Raw genomic sequence first — 18530 nt, 5'->3', positions numbered from 1 at the left:
TGAGTGCACTGACCTGCTGAGATGCTACTTACATTTAGGAGTACCTGCCGTGGTGTGCAAACTACTGCTAACAGTTAAAATGAGACACGACTAATGAAGTGACAGTTGTGTTCCCTCTCAGTCATTAGTTTCACAACATGTTGGCCGCAAAAATATAAAAAAGTGTTTTCATGTCACATGAAAGGAAAAAATTAACTTTTTTTTTAAAACAAAATTTATATTAGAAAAAATATTAATGTACGTAGTTATATACAGTGAACAGTAAATGGCATATCTCTCCCTTTTCTGTCTAAAATCTCAATGTCATTTTTTTTCCCTCAGACGCAGTTTCTTCTCTTTCTTATTTCTTTACATGGTCTGACTTCTTTAGAAATCCCAGTGTCATCTCTGTCAGTAAAAGCTATGTAATGTGTTATAAGTTGATGTCTGCCAAAACTTGTCAGAACTGGTCTTTTTACACAGGAAAAAAAACAGCATATCTTATCTGATCCAGATTTAGCGTTAACATGTCCGGGCACATCAGTGTTGGACCTGGATTGTCAACACGCCATAACCACATGTTTCTGTGTCACACTGACTGCTTGTATCCCAGCATCCCTTGATCTGCCTCTCTTCTTTTCTTGAGTCTGAATTCAAATGTATTTGTGCAGGGAGAGACAAAACGGCCAAGAAAAAGTTTTAATGGTAATAATTATGAATCATTTTGGCAGATTGAGTTTAAAGTTCACCATTAGATACATTATAGTCGTCTTTTGTGGTTACTAAAGGCTTCCAGAAGTTTTCCATCCGTGCCATCATTTTCAGTCACAAATATACACTGAAAAGCTTTTAGCTTTCCGTTAAGAGTGGAACCAGCAATTTTTTGACACTTTTTTCCTCTGTGCATAAATTAATAGAGCCACTTGTCACAACAGTTACATTCACTCATAACCCCAGAGAGGAGCTGTATGTTTTCACCCACATCTGAACATCATGGAAATGTTTTCTTTTTGTTAATTTAATTAGCTGTTGTATGCAAATATATTAACATATATCCACATATACATGTACACCAATATTTCTGATGTGCCATCAGCGGAAAATGAAGATTAACATGTTGGTGCAGAAGTAAAAATACACAAAATATTTACAAAATGCCTCATGTAAACAAAAATATAAAATGCCAACTTGTGTTAGTCTTTTTCACAACTTAATTTACTGCTACAATATATTGAGGGTATGAAAACATTCAGAATTTCTAAGAAAACAATAAGTGTCACTTTTTGTAAAGTGATTTAAATCTGAATAATATAATGTAATTCTTATCCACAAAAAAGGCACGGTTGTATTCATATTTGTGCTGATGGGGAGAATTATGTTGTTGTTTTTTTCTGCATACCAAAAAACCTGAATATTGGCAGCCCCAAAAGGAAAGCTAGCAGGGTGGTAATAATGTTTTTTAACCATCTGTTTCAAAAGGCCAGAAATAAATAATAAGGACTCTGCAAAGATTCCTTTCAAGGAAGGTAAGGACTCCCTATGACTCCTTTACTCTTTTCTTTATGTCCAGAGTTTGTAGTCATCCATCAAAAGGCCATTTTTTAGTGTGGATTTCTTAATGTACTTTTTAAATGTAAAATGCAGATTGAATGGTAATGTAACACAAGAATGAAGCATATTGACTTTGCAACTGAATTCATTAGGGTCACAGATAAACAAATAATATTTTCAAAATATCACATTTACACAACTTTCAGACAAGTAAACAAAGTCATCACTGCAGGGTGTGAATATTTTATTGCTTCTAACTCTGTCTCCTTATTATTTAAAGTCATACCATTTTTGACCTCAAGCTATACAATTCTCTCTTTACTTGGTATTTATTTCCTGTTTACACTGTGTAAGTTAGTGGTTGTCAGGCAAAGCAGATGTCACATTGGTAGATGTAAATATTCAGCTTACATTTTTGCCTTAGCTTATGTATCAATCTCCTCAGTTTGTTTTTTTACCCACAACTCAAAAGAGTTATTTAACTCTGTTATTACACTTGTAGTTATTCATTATTTTCTTACAATGAAGAACTATAACAAATACTGCTATGCCAAATAAGTGCATAAGTGTTTGTACCTTGCAGTGACTCATCGTTAACCCACAGATGATTTAAATTGTAGATGAAAGCAGAGAACATAGACTCACCAGATTCCAGCTTATTGACTACTTAAATCAGGGAGGTGTCTATTTACTGACAGACAGTTACACCAGACGTACCCTCACTCGGTGCGCTACATCTACTGATGGTGTCATTAAGGTGAGTAATTTCACCCATGTGACTTATATAGAAATGCTAGGATTTCTGGGACTAAGTCAAGGTGAAGATTAGTTCAAGTTGAGTGTATGACTCACGTTTTACGTTGTAAGAGTCATTTGTGGGTGTGGCACTTTATGAGCAGAGCTTTCAAGGTGGTATCATCAAGGTGTTCCCAACATACCGTAATCCATTTACTAGAAATAATTTCAGGATGAATATATATACATATCTCTATACACACATCACAAACAGTTCAGTACTGACCAGCCACAATGTTAAAGCCACCTGCCTAAAATTGTGTAGATCCTTCTCATTCCACCATTTGATGATGTGAAGCCAATCAGAAGATACATGACTGAGAGCGAGACTTACTTCTGACTGTGGATAAACTGAATGTCTGCTACATGGCCTAGTATAAGAAAAAATAAATATAAATATAAAAAAGAATTATTATATTGAACTGTTAGGAGCTGGAAATTAGCATATTAAATCCCCTGTCATGAAAATTTCCCTATATGTACTTTTAAGATGATGTATTAATCACCTGCAGACTGACCATCCCCTAAATGTCATCTAACAGATGCTGTGAAAAACAAAAACTCGTTTCACTGTTGTGGGTTAGATAAAAGCTGTGTTGGTATAATTTGACAGAATGTATTTTTGACAGGAATTCCTTCACTGTCCAAGCCAAACAGGAAGAACAGATATGCATACTTTGGGTGGGAGGCATTCTCTCAGAGAAATTTTAAATTTTGACCCCTGTGCTATATCCATAGGGCTGATAAACTAATATTTTTTTTTTCATTTTTTACTTCTGTATATTTGAAAATCTTAAGAAAGTAGGAATTGAAATATTTATATGCCTTGTCCTCATAACACATTTTAATCATTGAACCATGTTTTTTTAACCTGCAGCTACTATAGAGAGAAACCACACTCTGTATGGGAACTCTCCCTTCTTTGTTTTCATAAACCTGAAATGACAGTAGTGTTTGTAGTTCTGTCTGTCTTTCATGTTGAGCTGACCCGTGGAGTTTCTTTTACTAAAAACGGGAAGTAATTGGATAGATAAAGTGCTTTAAACTTGGTGCTAGAGAAGCAGTACACAAGTGGGTCGAGCAGACAGTCTATGTAGGAGAGGACCATGAGGCCGTCAAAGGCCACTTCAGCTTTGTGCTCGATGTCAGGCATATTTTTGACCCGAATGATAAGCAGAACCATCCTGGCTATGGTGCAGGGGAGGAAACAGAATGAAAAGAGCACCATGACAGCAGTGACCAGAAATACCGCTCTCTTCAGCTTGGTCCTATCCCCGACTGTTTTTTCCCTGAGTCGGTTGACGATCCCCACAGTGCAGCAGACCAGGATGACAAACGGGATCAGGATCTGAGTAAAGATTACAGTCTCTCTGATGCCATCCACCACATCCTTAGATAGGGGGATAAAAATAAAAGGGAATGTCAGCAGTCTAACCTCTGTTTAAAAATCACTTTGCATGACTGCTGTGGAGGATTCTTAGATTTAAAACATTAGTAAAGGTACTGAAAAATTGTTTGGTTTTAAACAAAATTAAACTCTTATTAGACTGTTATAAGGATTAAGACACAATGATCTTAATTTATCCATGTGTTGTCTACAGTAAGAGAGAATAAGGCATCAAACATGTAAACTTTACCTTGATCAGGGTGGCATTTACTTTATGGAGGCTGTCACAGCTGTCAAAGTTTTTGAGCATGGTGGGGATGGTGAGAGGCAGAAGCAGCACCCAGATGAGGACAGAGATCTGTGGAGATTTCTTAAGCGCTTTTAGGACACTTTTTCGACCAGGGTGCACCACATGAAAATACCGATGGATGGAAATCACTGTTAGGAAGGCGATGCTAGCTCCACGGTTTAAAAACAACATGAAAAGCATGGCTTTGCAGACAGCGTCATTGTCACTCTTTCTAGATCCCTGGATGAAGGCATATGCCTTTATGGGCAACCAGATCAGCAGGAGGATGTCAGCCAAAACCAGGTTGAAAAGGAAGATATTTGTGTTGGATTTCCAAAACCTGAGCTTGAAAATAAAGAGGTGGATGACAGATGCATTCAGAGGCAAAGCCAAGATAAAAATCACAATTACTGCAGCTGCATAGAACTTGTACAGTTGCATCTCTGCAGTTTCATCGGATTTTTCAGTTCTATTGGTGTTTTCCATTTTAGCAGTCAAAAAACAACTTGCCTGAGGGTCGGCAAATATTAATTCCAAGCTTGAAAACAGAAACAGATTCTACCCTGGAAGCATAGAGCAAAGCATTGTCTCTAAAGTGAAGAGGAAATCACTTCAAAGATCGAGTTCCACCCTGCAATCAAAACAGAAAAAATCCTGTCAAACAGGTTTCCTCAGTCTTTAGTTTTGGTCCTTTTTAAAACTTTAAGTTTCTTCTTTCAGTCCTTGAGTCACTGCTACTTTATGTCCTTTCAGGTGATAGTCAGTACCAGTTCCAGTCAAATCTGGAAGTAATATCAGTGTTCAGGGTACAGTAGGCATCTCTTTTGTACTGCTGCTCTGCCCCCAGTTTGTAGCTCCTCCTTATTGCATGAGGGGGTGAGTCACCAGCTGTTATTGCACTGTTAGACCAATGGGACTTACATAGACCAAAACTCACTTATAAAATAGATATAGAATATAGAATACAAACAATTCAAACATCTAACTACGAAGCAAAAGCACCTTTGTTTTTTAATCATGGCATGTAAACAAACTTTCTGTGTAGCCTCGTTAAGCCCTGACAAGGTCTGCGTAACCACGTTAAGACAAGCACGATAGCACCAGCTTGACTTTTGACAGCGTGACAGCTGTATGGGGAAACACTGTGGGAACATTTCAGGTTCTTGAGAAAGAATTAACCATCTTGCCTTTGTGGGAGTTCAGTAAATCTCCGAAGCTACTGTGTCACTTAGTTTATCTAGAATGACAGCTGTCAAGCATCTCAGCTCATAGATTTTTGCGTTTGTGTCACTTTTAAAAGTGCAGGCCTCCTATGCAGATGCTAAAAATGCTGCTTGGGGATGTCTGGGGGAAAACACGGGGTGGGGGTGGGTGGGGGGTGTATTGGCCTTAGGCCTCACTCTGCTCTGCATGCCTTCACTGCTTCAGCAAGTCCAAGCATCTCTAAAGAGTCAGATTCTCCCTCCAGGGTCGTTGTGAAAACAATACTATTCTTGATTTTAACAAGACTGGGTGAAAGACCGTTTTAAATAGTCTTTTAACTTTGTTTTACTATCTTTAATTTTTCTTTTTTTAAAAAACATTTAAAAAATTAAGGCCTGATGTTCTTATGATAAAAGTATCTTGAAAGAGAGAACACTGTAGACAGCAATAGAGAACTTAGATGTAGACGCTTCTGCTTTTATAAAATATTAAAAGCAATACTGTAAAACCACGTGATCATCGCTTTTTAATCAATATTTGTAGCCTGTCAGACGTTAACAATCTATCTGCTGTTTCCAGATTTTCAAGCCCACTTCTGAGTCCACTAGCATTCAGTTGTAATGTTGTACTTAAACTAACATTGATTAGTTTGATTATATTCAATTCAATTGAATTTTATTTATACAACACCAAATCACAACAACAGTCGCCTCAAGGTGCTTTATATTGTAAGGTAGACCCTACAATAATACATATAGAGAAAACCCCAACAATCATATGGCCCCCTATGAGCAAGCACTTTGGCAACAGTGGGAAGGAAAAACTCCCTTTTAACAGGAAGAAACCGGCAAAACCAGGCTCAGGGAGGGGCGGCCATCTGCCGCGACCGGTTGGCGTGAGAGAAGGAAGAGAGGACAAAAGATGAGCTGTGGAAGATATTCAGAGATTAATAGCAAGTATGACTCAATGCAGACAGGTCTATTAACACATAGATAGTGAGAAAGGTGACTAAAGAAGATACTCAGTGCATGATGGGAATCCCCCAGCAGCCTACACCTATTGCAACATAACTAAGGGAGGATTCAGGGTGCCTCTCACACTGTACAAGTCACCGACTTTTGATTCAGCAAGACAGCCCCAGACCATCAAACTTGCTCCTCCATGTTTGACAGTTGATGCCACACACTTTGGAACCATCCTTTCACCTACTCAATGGCATACAAAGATCCTGCGTGGTGAACCGAAGATTTCAAATTTTGATTCAGTCCATAATACCTTCTTCTAGTCTTCAGTAGTCCAATGACAGTGTTTCATGGCCCAGGCAAGCCTCTTTGTCTTATTCTGACATCTTAGCAATGGCTTTCTTGCTGCAACTCGTCCTGTCAAACCTGCAGCTCTAAGTCTTCTCTTCACAGTTGAAACTGAGACTTGCTTACTACGACCACTATTAAGGCTGTGCTTGAAATGGTTGTCCTGTGAGCCACCTATCACGTAAGCCGTTAACTCTCAGAAACCTGTCCTCTGATTCAACTGTGGCTTTGGGTCTGCCAGACCTTTTCCTGTCAGAGTTTGCCCCAGTTTCTGAGTGCTTTTGATTGTGAAGGAAACTGTACTCAGTGACACCTTGACTTTCTTTGCAATTTCTGTGGAAGAAAGACCTAAATTTTTAAATGTTATGAGGGTCTTTCTCTCTTCCATTGTTAATTGCCTTTTTCTCACCATTTTTGTAGCGTCACACTACTTTCTGCAGTACAATACTGTTCTACTGGTGCTCACGAACATATGGTACCAAGGTGTGTTCCAACATTACTTTTATGCAGGCAGAGTAATCCAGGCAATTTGAAACACGTGTAGGAATTAGTAGAACCAGCTTTTAAGGCTTGGTCAACCACCATTGCTGCAGAACAGCTTTAAATTGTTAACCCATTTTGTGTTCCCTGAAAAAGGCCTTTTTCAGAACAGAAAAACCAGAGTTAACCCTGCATGCTGAAGTGGCAACCCCTAACTCTACTTCAGTAAATTTAAGTAAATGTTAATGTTTGCAAAAATTTACTTCTAAAAGTACTTTTATTGCACCATTTTCATTTACTCATGAGCTGCTGTAACATGAATCAAATGGCTGAATTGCCATCTCAGCATGCAGTCAAATTCTATAGAGCAGCGGCCCCCATCCCCCGGGCCATGGACCGGTACCGGGGTACCGGTTTTCAAGGTTTTTATCGTTAACTTGGTTTCCCTGGGTCTTTTCCCGTGTTGTAGTTGTGTATCTTATTTTGAAAGAAATATTTATGTGTTACCATAGCGTCCAGAGAGCATTACGGGGCAGAGAGGAGGATGTTACTCTCAGTGTTGTTGGCGCATTTCAGGAGGACGCTGCTAATAAAGTTACACAATAAAACAGTAAATTTGCGTTTATTATTATATTTAGAAAATGCCACAGTTTTTGTCTTGGTCGTATCATTTTATTTTGTTGTATTTATCCGCGACACCTTAAAGGCCGGTCTGTGAAAATATTGTCTGACATTAAACCGGTCGTGGCGGAAAAATGGTTGGGAACCGTTGCTATAGAGTCTTCCTAATGACGAATGATGAGTTTGAGACCCCTGATTTAAAGTGTCTTGCAAGGGGAGAGCGAGAAGAGGTTTGGAGCAGCCTTGAGGCCCTGCTGCAGGTACAGTGTAAAGATGCCACCACAAAGGAGCCTACAAAGACAAAGAGCCTCCTCCTCTCTTCATTGTCTTCAGACTCTGATTCAGATGAGGAAGCCCTGTGTAACAGGGCCCTGAGTTTGTACAGAGCAGAATCCACCATCAGCGAGAAAGACTGCCCTCTGCAGTGGTGGTCCAGTCGAGCAGGGACGCACCCACAGCTGACTGTCCTGGCCCGCAAGTATTTGATTAGTCCTGCCACTTCTGTCCCATGTGAGAGACTGTTGCAGACTTGCAGGTCACATAGTAACAAAAAAGAGAGCTGCCTTGTAGGGCTGGGTATCGTCACTGATTTCTAGATCGATTCGATTCCGATTCACAAGGTCCCGAATCGATTCGATCCATGATTCGATTTGATTCGATGAACATTACCTGATGCTGCTGAAGTGAAGCAAAGCAAAGTTACAAATTGTAAACAACAGTAGATTTGTGCGTAATAAGCAAGCGAATAATGCAGAAAACAGAGATTTTTAAATGGGAAACTGTTCTTGAAGTACACTGAGAGAGAGAGAGTGAGAGAGAGAGAGAGAGAGAGAGAGAGAGGGAGATGTGCCTGAAGTGAGATTTTATTGTGTTGGAAGCGAATCAGTAAAAGTAAGAGGGAATTCATGACGATGTTTATGTGAAGCGAAATGTGAAGCCTAGTTTGGATCTTCTTTTGCTGCAGGTTCAGTCAATATTGTTTGGAGAGAGATAAAACCTGCCACTTCAGAATCTAGTGCAAAAGGGACGTAAACACAAAGCGCGGATGTCAGGAATCGCTGTGTGCAGGCAGGAGGTGAGGACTCAAAATGCAGGACTCACAACACAGGAATCAACTCAAAAGGGCAGTTTATTGTAGAATCAGGAAAATGATACAACTAATGAGATATATATATATATATATATATATATATATATATATATATATATATATATATATATATATATATATATATATATATATATATATATATAACATTGTTATACACTTAAGTAGCTTTTAACAATGCTGCAATTATTAGTTTTTGTTGTCATGTAAAATTCTTGGTTAAATGAATGAAACCACACCTGTACATTCTTTATGCCACAAACTATTGGTTTGACAGCTATTCTGCACCATTGCTTAGCAAACTGCTTCACACTGGTTAAAGAAGCCTGTTTCACAACACCAACTCTCCCGCTGGGCTTTTGAAACACCTTGTATGACCTTTTGATGCATAACAGAGGGAAACCTTGTGAAACTGCAGTATATCTGAGGCATACCTCAATAATTATTTACTATCCTGCATTGATGAAAAGCTAATTTTAGTATTCTTTGAGCAGTGAACCCTGCTAATTCCTTCAGTGTGTGGGTTGCAGAATTGGTACCACTGATGCATGGTCGATTGCATTAAGGATCTCTGTACCTCAACAGTTCTTTCACATTAAATTTAGTTTTTCAGTGCAAGAGTTAAAAATATGACAATAATGTGGAAGCTGATAGTTCACTTCCTTTCATTTGGGAAATTACCACTGATGACTAATCCTCATTTAACCTGTCAAAGACCATCTGTTTATAATTGGTTTTCTGTGTTTATTTGAAATAACTGAGTATTGAGATTAAATTACATTCTGGCATTAGTCTGCAGTCTTATCTACTGATGATTACTTTGTGTGTTTTCAGCTGTTGGTACTTAGCTGGACAAGTTGCTGCCTGTCAGACTGGAGATAATTAACATAGCAGCTTTGAAATTTAGTGTAAGTAGGCGTGGTAACAGCAATTCTTATGTGACAGGCAAAGATTTAGTCCAAGCAAACAGCCTCTTGGTATAACAAAATTGTAGCTGTCAGTGATTTTAATAGAGATTTAAAGGGTTGCACGTTGCAGGTGAACTTATCCCTGACAATCAAAATATTATGTCTGTCTGGAGGTGCTGTCACTTCTAAAGCCTCAAAGCTTTGTCAGCCTTAAAGTATTACAAAGCAATCAATGGCTTACATAGTCCTGTGAAAAGGTGGAAAGCCTTATCCAAGTTTAAAAGGGATAAAGCCCAAATTGTTCTGATGCAGGAAACACATCTAGCTGACAAAGATCATGCAAAACTTAACAAATTAGGTTTCAAACATGTCTTCTATTCCTCCCATAGTTCTGGGAGGCGAAGAGGGGGTGGCAATTTTGATATCCTCAGCTTTGAACTATGAACATATTTCGGAACATAAAGAGGAAGGCAGATATATATTGATAACTGGTAAAATAACGGGTAAAATTCAGGGTATAATGATTACTGTCTTAAATGTGTATATTCCCCCAGGCAGTGATTGGTCCTTATATGGGCAGATTTTGAATTTGGCAACAACAAGGAGTCAGGGAATTTTCATTTGCGGTGGTGACTTTAACATCACATTAAATGCTAAACTAGACTCTTCAAATGGAAAAGGCGATCAGAGGAGTTTTGGAAGAAGAATGGTGCACTTTATGGACGATTTTGGACTACTAGATGTGTGGAGAGATTTTCACCCAAATGATAGAAAGTATACCCACTTCTCAATTCCACACAATGTATATTCTAGGCTAGATTATATTGTCATGTTTAAGAATGATCTATTTAGAATTAAAAGCTGTGAAATAGGTGCTTGTACCATCTCAGATCATAACCCGGTTTATCTTGAGATCTGCCTGAATAGCAAAAAAAGAACAACCTTATGGAGGCTGAATACAAACATTTTAAACTATCCAAATATTAAAGATAGTTTAAAAGAGGAAATAGAAACCTATTTAGAGTATAATGAAAATAAAGAGGTATCTCCAGGAATATTATGGGATGCATTGAAGGCAGTGATTAGAGGAAAAATAATTAGTATATCCTCTTACCTGAAAAAATCAAGGTGTCAATTGGAAGACAAATTGTTAGAGCTACAACATCTACATTCTGTGACGCTGGATGATGATATTAAATGTGACATAATAAAACTTAAGAAAGAAATAGATGATCTAAATACGATGGATATACAAAAGAAAAGTTTTCTTCCTTCATGCTGGTTGGAGTTTACATCCCTCCTCAGGCCAACCCGAACAACACTGTGCGAGCTGGCTGACCAGATTACCACCATGGAAAGAAAATCCACCAATTCCTTTACAATTGTCCTTGGGGATTTTAAAAGAGCAAATCTAAACCACGAACTTCCTAAATATAGACAGCATATAGACTGCCCCACCAGGGACAACATCACACTGGACCACTGTTACACCACATTAAAAGATGCCTATTGCTCTGTCCCCCAGGCAGCTTTGGGACATTCTGATCACTGCCTGGTCCATGTTATTCCAGTTTATAGGCAATAACTAAAAGGTGCCAAGTCTGTAGTCAAAACTGTGAAGAAGTGAACTAACGCAGCAAAGCAGGAACTGCAGGACAGTTTTGACTGCACTGATTGGACTGTTTTTGAAGCTGCATCTGAAAAGTGTTATAATTAGTTGTATATATCGGACACCCAGTTCAAGTATTGACATTTTTAATGAATGGATAGAAAAAGTGTTTTCTTTGGTGAACCAAAAATTACTATTCATCTGCGGTGATTTTAATATTGATTTGCTAAACCCAACAAGGTTAAAAGCCATTGATGACTTTTCTGACACGATGTACAGCTTATCACTATCCAACAATAACAAAGCCAAGCAGAATAACATCACATAGCGCCACTATTATTGACAACATTTTTACTAATGTCATGGATTTCCAAATTAATAGTGGCCTGCTTGTCTGTGACATAACTGACCACTTACCAGTTTTTACTTTGTATGACTGTGATTTAAAAAAAATAATAGATACCAAGATTACGATAGCAAAGCGAACAATAAATGAAGAAGCAATTCATGCCTTCAATTTCGATTTAGCGCAACAAGATTGGAGTTCGGTGTATGAAGAGTCAGAGGTGGACAAGGCTTATGAAAATTTCCTAGATATTTACACTATGTTGTACAATAAACATTGTCCTGTAAAAGAATACAGGACAAAGAAAAAAAGATAAAAAGTCCTTGGCTCACAAAAGGAATTATCAATGCATGCAAAAAGAAAAACAATCTGTATAAACAGTTCATCAAAGTAAAAACAAAAGAAGTGGAACAAAGATATAAAGCATATAGAAATAAATTGACTGATATTATAAGAACGAGTAAACAACTTTATTATAGAAGAAGATTATATGAAAATAAAAACAATATAAAAGGAACTTGGGATGTGTTAAATAACTTAATTAAACAAGGATCTTCTGGAACATCATATCCTGAATATTTCATTGATGCAAATGGTGTAAATTATAACATGAGTAACATTGTTGATGGGTTCAATAAATTTTTTATAAATGTTGGCCCTGAACTAGCAGCGGACATCCCGTGTCAAAACAATGAAAATATCAGTAATATAAAATCAAATCCCTTTTCACTGTTCCTTTCAGCTACAAATGAGCAAGAAGTAATAAATATCACATTAAAATGTAAAAGCAAGTCTTCAATGGATTATCATGACATAAATATGTCTGTAGTTAAACAGGTTATTCTGAACATTGCTAGTCCCTTAACATATATCTGTAATTTATCATTTCAGTCTGGTTGTTTTCCGAAAAAAATGAAAATTGCAAAAGTAATACCACTATACAAAAGTAATGACAAACACAGTTTTACCAATTATAGGCCTATTTCACTACTGCCTCAATTCTCAAAAATTTTAGAAAAACTTTTTAATTCAAGATTAGAAAAATTCCTTGAAAAACATAAAATAATAAATGTTGGTCAGTATGGTTTCAGAACGCAAAGAACCACTTCTATGGCGATAATTGAGGCAGTAGAAGAAATTACCAATGCACTGGATAAAAATAAATATGCAGTTGGTATTTTTGTTGATCTCAAGAAGGCCTTCGACACAATCAATCACTCAATCTTATTGGATAAATTGGAAAGATATGGTGTTCGAGGGAAAGCTGGAAACTGGTTAAAAAGTTACCTAACGGGTCGGGAACAATATGTTAGCATAGGGCATTACCACTCAAATAAACTTGGTATTACATGTGGTGTTCCCCAAGGGTCAGTGTTGGGACCAAAACTTTTCAATGTTTACATAAATGATATTTTTGATGTTTCTCAGGTACTTAAACTCATACTGTTCGCAGATGATACTAACATATTTTTCAGTAGCGATGATTATACTGATCTTGTAATGACTGTAAACAGGGAGCTAAAATTAATAAAAAAATGGATGGATATAAATAAATTATCATTAAATATAAATAAAACTAAGGCAATGTTTTTTGGTAATTTAAAATATAATATAGAATTACCAATTACTATAGAAGGTGTACCCATTGATAATGTGAGTGAAAACAAATTTTTGGGAGTCATAATTGATAACAAAATTTCATGGAAACCCGCGTCAGACACATAAAACCAAAATTTCCAGAAGCCTCGCAGTTTTGAATAAAGTGAAACCATACCTTGATAAAGATGCACTTCGTACTCTGTACTGTACTCTGGTTCTTCCATATTTTACATATTGTGTGGAAGTGTGGGGAAACACATATAAAAACACAACTAATCCATTAGTCACAGTACAGAAACGAGCACTGCGTATTATTCACAAGGCTGGTTATCTAGATCATACTCACAAACTCTTTCTTCAGGCAAAGTTACTTAAATTCCAGGATCTGGTTAATTACAATACATCCATAATCTTATACAAAGCCTTTAATAAACTTCTACCTGCAAATTTACAATCTATATTTGAAATTCGAGAAAGGGCTTATAATGTGAGAGGCTTTGGACAATTCAAATTACCCAGAACTCGAACAACCCGTAAAGGTTTTTGTGTGTCTGTATGTGGTGTGAAAATCTGGAACAGTCTGAGTTTACAACTGAAACAATGCAAAGATATTCATAGATTTAAATTTCTCTACAAACAGTTGGTCTGGTCACAGTATAATCAATGATGGTGTTAGTGTGCTCTGAAATGTCTGTTCTCTTACCATTGCTGGCATGGATTCCAAGGGGAAAAGAAAAAAAAAAAAAAAAAAGTTTGTGTGTGTGTATGTATATATATGTACATGTGTGTGTAGATATATATGTATGTATGTATATGTATGTGTGTTTGTTACTTGTTATTATTATTGCCTGTTACCTGTGGTAATGCAATTTATAATTAATATATTCTGTATCCAGTTATGAAGGTTCTATTTGTTTTGCTTGGGCGTAGCTGCGGGAACTTTATTGTTTTTGTTGATAAGTGAATATAGGGGTGGGATTTAATAAGTTTTCTTCATCCCACTCCTTTTCAGGTACATTTTGTTGTAAAAAAAATATATATATATGTGTGTGTGCTAAAAAAAAAAAAAAAAAAAAAAAAAAAAAAAAAATCTGGATGAGCTGATGAACACTGTGACATCATATATCAGTTTTTGTGAAGATGTGTGTGTGCCTACCAAGACCTTTTGCACATACAACAACAATAAACCATAGTTCACTCCTAAACTCCAACATCTTCGTAAGGCCAAGGAGGACGCCTACAGAAGCGGTAACAGGGCCCTGTAAGAGCAAGCCAGGAGCACACTGACCAGGGAAATCAAAGAGGCTAAAAGGCTCTACTCCCAGAAGCTGAAAGAACAGCTCTCAGCCAACGACCCTGCGTCAGTGCAGAAGGGCCTACAGGACATCACCAGATGCCCCCCACCCCTTGTTAAGCAAACAAAGACCTGTTGATGAGTTGAATGCATTCTACTATAAGTTTAAGACGGACAGACTCTCACCCCTCCCCAGAGACATTGACCCCCAACACACCTCTCACCCCTCCCCCCTCCCCCTCCCTAATCCAGACTCAACGACCTCCATCACACCTCTCACCCCCCTTTCCTCCTCCCTGGAACTCAGAATCCACACTCAGGATGTGAGCCGACTGTTTCAGAAACAGACGCCCAGGAAAGCCCCGGGACCAGACGATGTTTCCTGCCTCAAAACGTGTGCTGAACAGCTGGCTCCCATCTTTACCTGCATCTTCAATAGATCCCTGGAGCTGTGTGAAGTCCCCTCCTGCTTCAAATGCTCCACCAAGATCCCGGTCCCCAAGAAGCCCACCATTATAGGACTGAATGATTACAGACCTGTCGCCTTGACGTCTGTGGTCATGAAATCCTTTGAACGCCTGGTGTTAGCCCATCTGAAGCACATTACAGGCCACCAGTTGGACCCCCTGGAGTTTTCCTACCAGGCAAACAGGTCGGTGGATGATGCAGTGAACATGGGACTGCATTACATCCTGCAACATCTTGACCGCCCAGGGAACTTGTGCCAGGGTCCTGTTTGTGGACTTTAGTTTGGCATTTAATACTATTGCGCCTGAACTTCTCTCCTTCAAACTCTCCCAGTTCAGCGTGTCACCAGCTATCTGTCAGTGGATCACCAGCTTCCTGACAGACAGGACGCAGCAAGTGAGGCTGGGGGAGATCACCTCTAAAACTCGGTCCCTCAGTATTGGTGCCTCTCAAGGATGTGTCCTCTCACCACTATTGTTCTCCCTGTACAATTGGGGGGTTGATATAACAATGCAGCTGTCGAGGCAATGGTGCATCTGTCGCTTGGTTTATGGCTTGACTCCAGGTTTCCCCAACCTTATAAAGAGTACATTTGCACAATAACTGAAACTAGCCCACTGAATGAACAATGGGATATAAAGTCAGTTCCTTGATCATAAATATGCAAATTGTCATGACCATTGATCAACAACCACTGATCAAAGTGGCTGAAGAAGTCACTTGGACTGACGAAACATGTCTCCCACTGAAAATGCTACGTCCAGATAAACAGAATCAACCTTTTGGGATTTCCTTACCTGGATGACTCAGCATGCATCAAGCCATTTCAACCCACTTTGGCAAGGACTGGCTAAAGCTTGTATGTCAGTATGAGCAAACAGCACGTAAGATGGCTGATTACAGGAACCACCTGAGATTCAGCCTCAGATGCCGACATAAACAGGATTACTCCTAAAAGTCTGCAAATGAGCTCTTCAGTTAAGGGCCTCTGAGCAACCAAAAGCCTACATAAGGCACAGCACCAGCTGCTCAGATTTTACCATTGACTTGCTAAAATTTAAAGTGGAGTGGATCCGACAGAGACTTACAATGCTTCTAGATGAGAATATTCTCAAAAAGGTGTTTGAATTCACTGAGAAGACTCGTCTAGCACAGCATGAGAAGTCTAAGACCAGGCAACAAAGGAAGTTTGACGTACTTGTTGTGCGTCAGAAACCACAGGAAGATACAGACAGTGTCCTCAGCGGCCAGAGGAGAAGAAGGATGCCACACTGAGGATGTGGACCAGTGGGTGAAAAATTTGTCTGACAGAATGCTCACCCAAGCAGAGAAAGCAGGGACGTCTGTTACCCACCCGCTCGATAGCTAGCAGGGGGGTTCAACAGTCAGTTCAACAGCCAGCGAAAACAGCGGACTTCCAGCTTCATCGTTTTCAGACCCCTGCGGTCTTTCGCTACTCAGGTTAAGTTATTAGAAGTTATTAGATTAGATTAGATTAGATTAGATTAGATTATATAAAACTTTATTAATCCATCGGGTAGGTTCCTCCAGGGTTTTCACACAGCTGAATAAACATCAAACAGAAAACTGATTAAACAGAAGTGTGAGATGGTCAAGAATTTCCGGCAGTGTCCTGTTATTTTTTAGATAGGAAGGAGCAGACGGCTGAGTTTATTAAACTCCACCGAGAGTCCGAGACAGCTGGTGATGCAAACCTGAAGGCAAGACTGTCCCATTTCACAGCCTCGCACTTCCGTCCTTCTCGGTCTTCGATGGACCCGGCCCACATAGACCGTGAAGCCTGGGTCCTCCGAAGGATGCGGCCTAGGTTTTGGGACACAGCTACTGTCTGAAGCAGTTAGAACAAGACAATGCTATCGACCGGACCTCATACCATAGGCTATACCCAGGGAAATCTACACCAAATCTGTATGGTTTACCAAAGATACATAAACAGAGGTGATCGTGGCTCAAGAGTTGGCAGTTCGTCTTGTAATTGGAAGGCTGCCGGCCCGTCCCCGGGTCCGACAGTCTCGGTTGTTGTGTCCTTGGGCAAGACGCTTCACCCGTTGCCTACTGGTGGTGGTCAGAGGGCCTGGTGGTGCCAGTGTCCGGCAGCCTCGCCTCTGTCAGTGCGCCCCAGGGCAACTCTGGCTACAATGTAGCTTGCCATCACCAGTGTGTGAATGTGTGTGTGAATGGGTTGATGACTGAATGTAGTGCAAAGCGCTTTGGGGTCCATAGGGACTAAGTAAAGCACTATACAAATACAGGCCATTTACCATTTTACCATTAAACAGGGTGCACGTTTAAGACCAATTATCTGTATGATCAACTCGGTCACCTATAACATCTCAAAGTTTCTGGCTTCGATCCTCACCCTGTTGGTAGGCAGCTCTGAACACCACATCCAGAACACCTTAGATTTTGTTAAGAAGGTGAGAGATGTCATTATGGAGGCAGATGGAACAATGGTCTCGTACGATGTTACATCTCTCTTCACTTGCGTTCCAGTCATGGAAGGGTTGGAGATAGTTCGTAAGAGATTACAGGATGACCCCAACCTCAGCAACAGGACCACTCTCAGCATCGACCAAGTGTGTTTGCTTTTGGAACTGTGTCTTAATTCCACCTACTTCACATACAAGTGTCAGTACTAACAGCAGAAACATGGGTGTGCCATGGGTTCCCCAGTTTCACCCATTGTGGCCAATTTGTACATGGACGAAATGGAAAAGATGGCTTTTCTATCCTACCCTGGAACACCACCAAGTCATTGGTTCAGGTATGTGGATGACACCTGTGTGAAAATCAAATCTCAGGACGTACCACAATTCACAGATCACATTAACTTGGTGGACCAACACATCAAATTCACCAGGAAGGATATGAAAAGTGGCAGGTTAGCCTTTTTAGATTGTGAGATCTCCATCAGTAATGGGGGACATCTAAAAGCTGATGTGTACCGTAAACCTGCACATATGGATCAGTATTTAAAGTTTGACTGTCATCTCCCACTGGAGCACAAACTGGGTTTTATTAGGACACTACAACATAGAGCGAACACCATCCCCACAGAGACAGTGGCCTGGAAAACAGAAGAACATCACATCAAGAAAGCCCTGAATAAATGTGGTTATCCCAGCTGGAACTTTGTCAAAGGCAAGGCAAGGTAAGTTTATTTATATAGCACAATTCAACAGCAAGGTGATTCAAAGTGCTTTACAGAGACATTAAAAAACAGAAACAAATAAAACCCATGATTTAAAATGGAAAAAAAAAGAGTACGTTTTAAAATTTAAGCTTAAAAGTAAAACAGTGTGGATTTGCTGCTTTATTCAAATGCAGCTGAGAACAGGTGAGTCTTCAACCTGGATTTAAATAAACTGAGTGTTTCAGCTGATCTGAGGCTTTCTGAGAGTTTGTTCCAGATATATGGAGCATAAAAGCTGAATGCAGCTTCTCCATGTCTGGTTCTGACTCTGGGAACTGATAAAAAACCGGATCCAGATGACACGAGGGATCTGGAAGGTCCATACTGGGTCAGGAGGTCACTGATGTATTTTGGTCCTAAACCGTTCAG

General features: G+C 39.2%; 1 protein-coding gene and 1 pseudogene across 1 annotated transcript; one reads left to right on the top strand and one right to left on the bottom strand.

Annotated features, from left to right (window-relative positions):
- Window positions 1-319: 319 nt before the first annotated feature.
- Window positions 320-4771, bottom strand: gpr31 (G protein-coupled receptor 31). The gene is made up of 2 exons (XM_031756300.2): window positions 3963-4771; window positions 320-3715 (listed from the first exon to the last, which is right to left on the bottom strand). Exons 1-2 carry the CDS (start codon window positions 4485-4487, stop codon window positions 3299-3301), a joined length of 942 nt encoding a protein of 313 aa, XP_031612160.1. The 5' UTR covers window positions 4488-4771; the 3' UTR covers window positions 320-3298.
- A 2978-nt stretch (window positions 4772-7749) lies between these two features.
- Window positions 7750-18123, top strand: LOC120433209 (annotated as a pseudogene).
- The last annotated feature ends 407 nt before the right edge of the window (window positions 18124-18530 follow it).

Source organism: Oreochromis aureus, linkage group 15, assembly GCF_013358895.1.
Source record: "Oreochromis aureus strain Israel breed Guangdong linkage group 15, ZZ_aureus, whole genome shotgun sequence".
NCBI classification, from domain to species: domain Eukaryota; kingdom Metazoa; phylum Chordata; class Actinopteri; order Cichliformes; family Cichlidae; genus Oreochromis; species Oreochromis aureus.
This window is presented reverse-complemented; position numbering and strand designations above follow the sequence as displayed.

What these genes read in the sequence shown, in the direction of transcription:
- gpr31 (XM_031756300.2), bottom strand. Translation starts at nt 4,487, where the DNA reads ATGGAAAACACCAATAGAACTGAAAAATCCGATGAAACTGCAGAGATG. An exon ending in TAAATGCCACCCTGATCAAG is followed by an intron (nt 3,716 to 3,962) that starts GTAAAGTTTACA and finishes CCCCTATCTAAG; the next exon opens with GATGTGGTGGATGGCATCAG.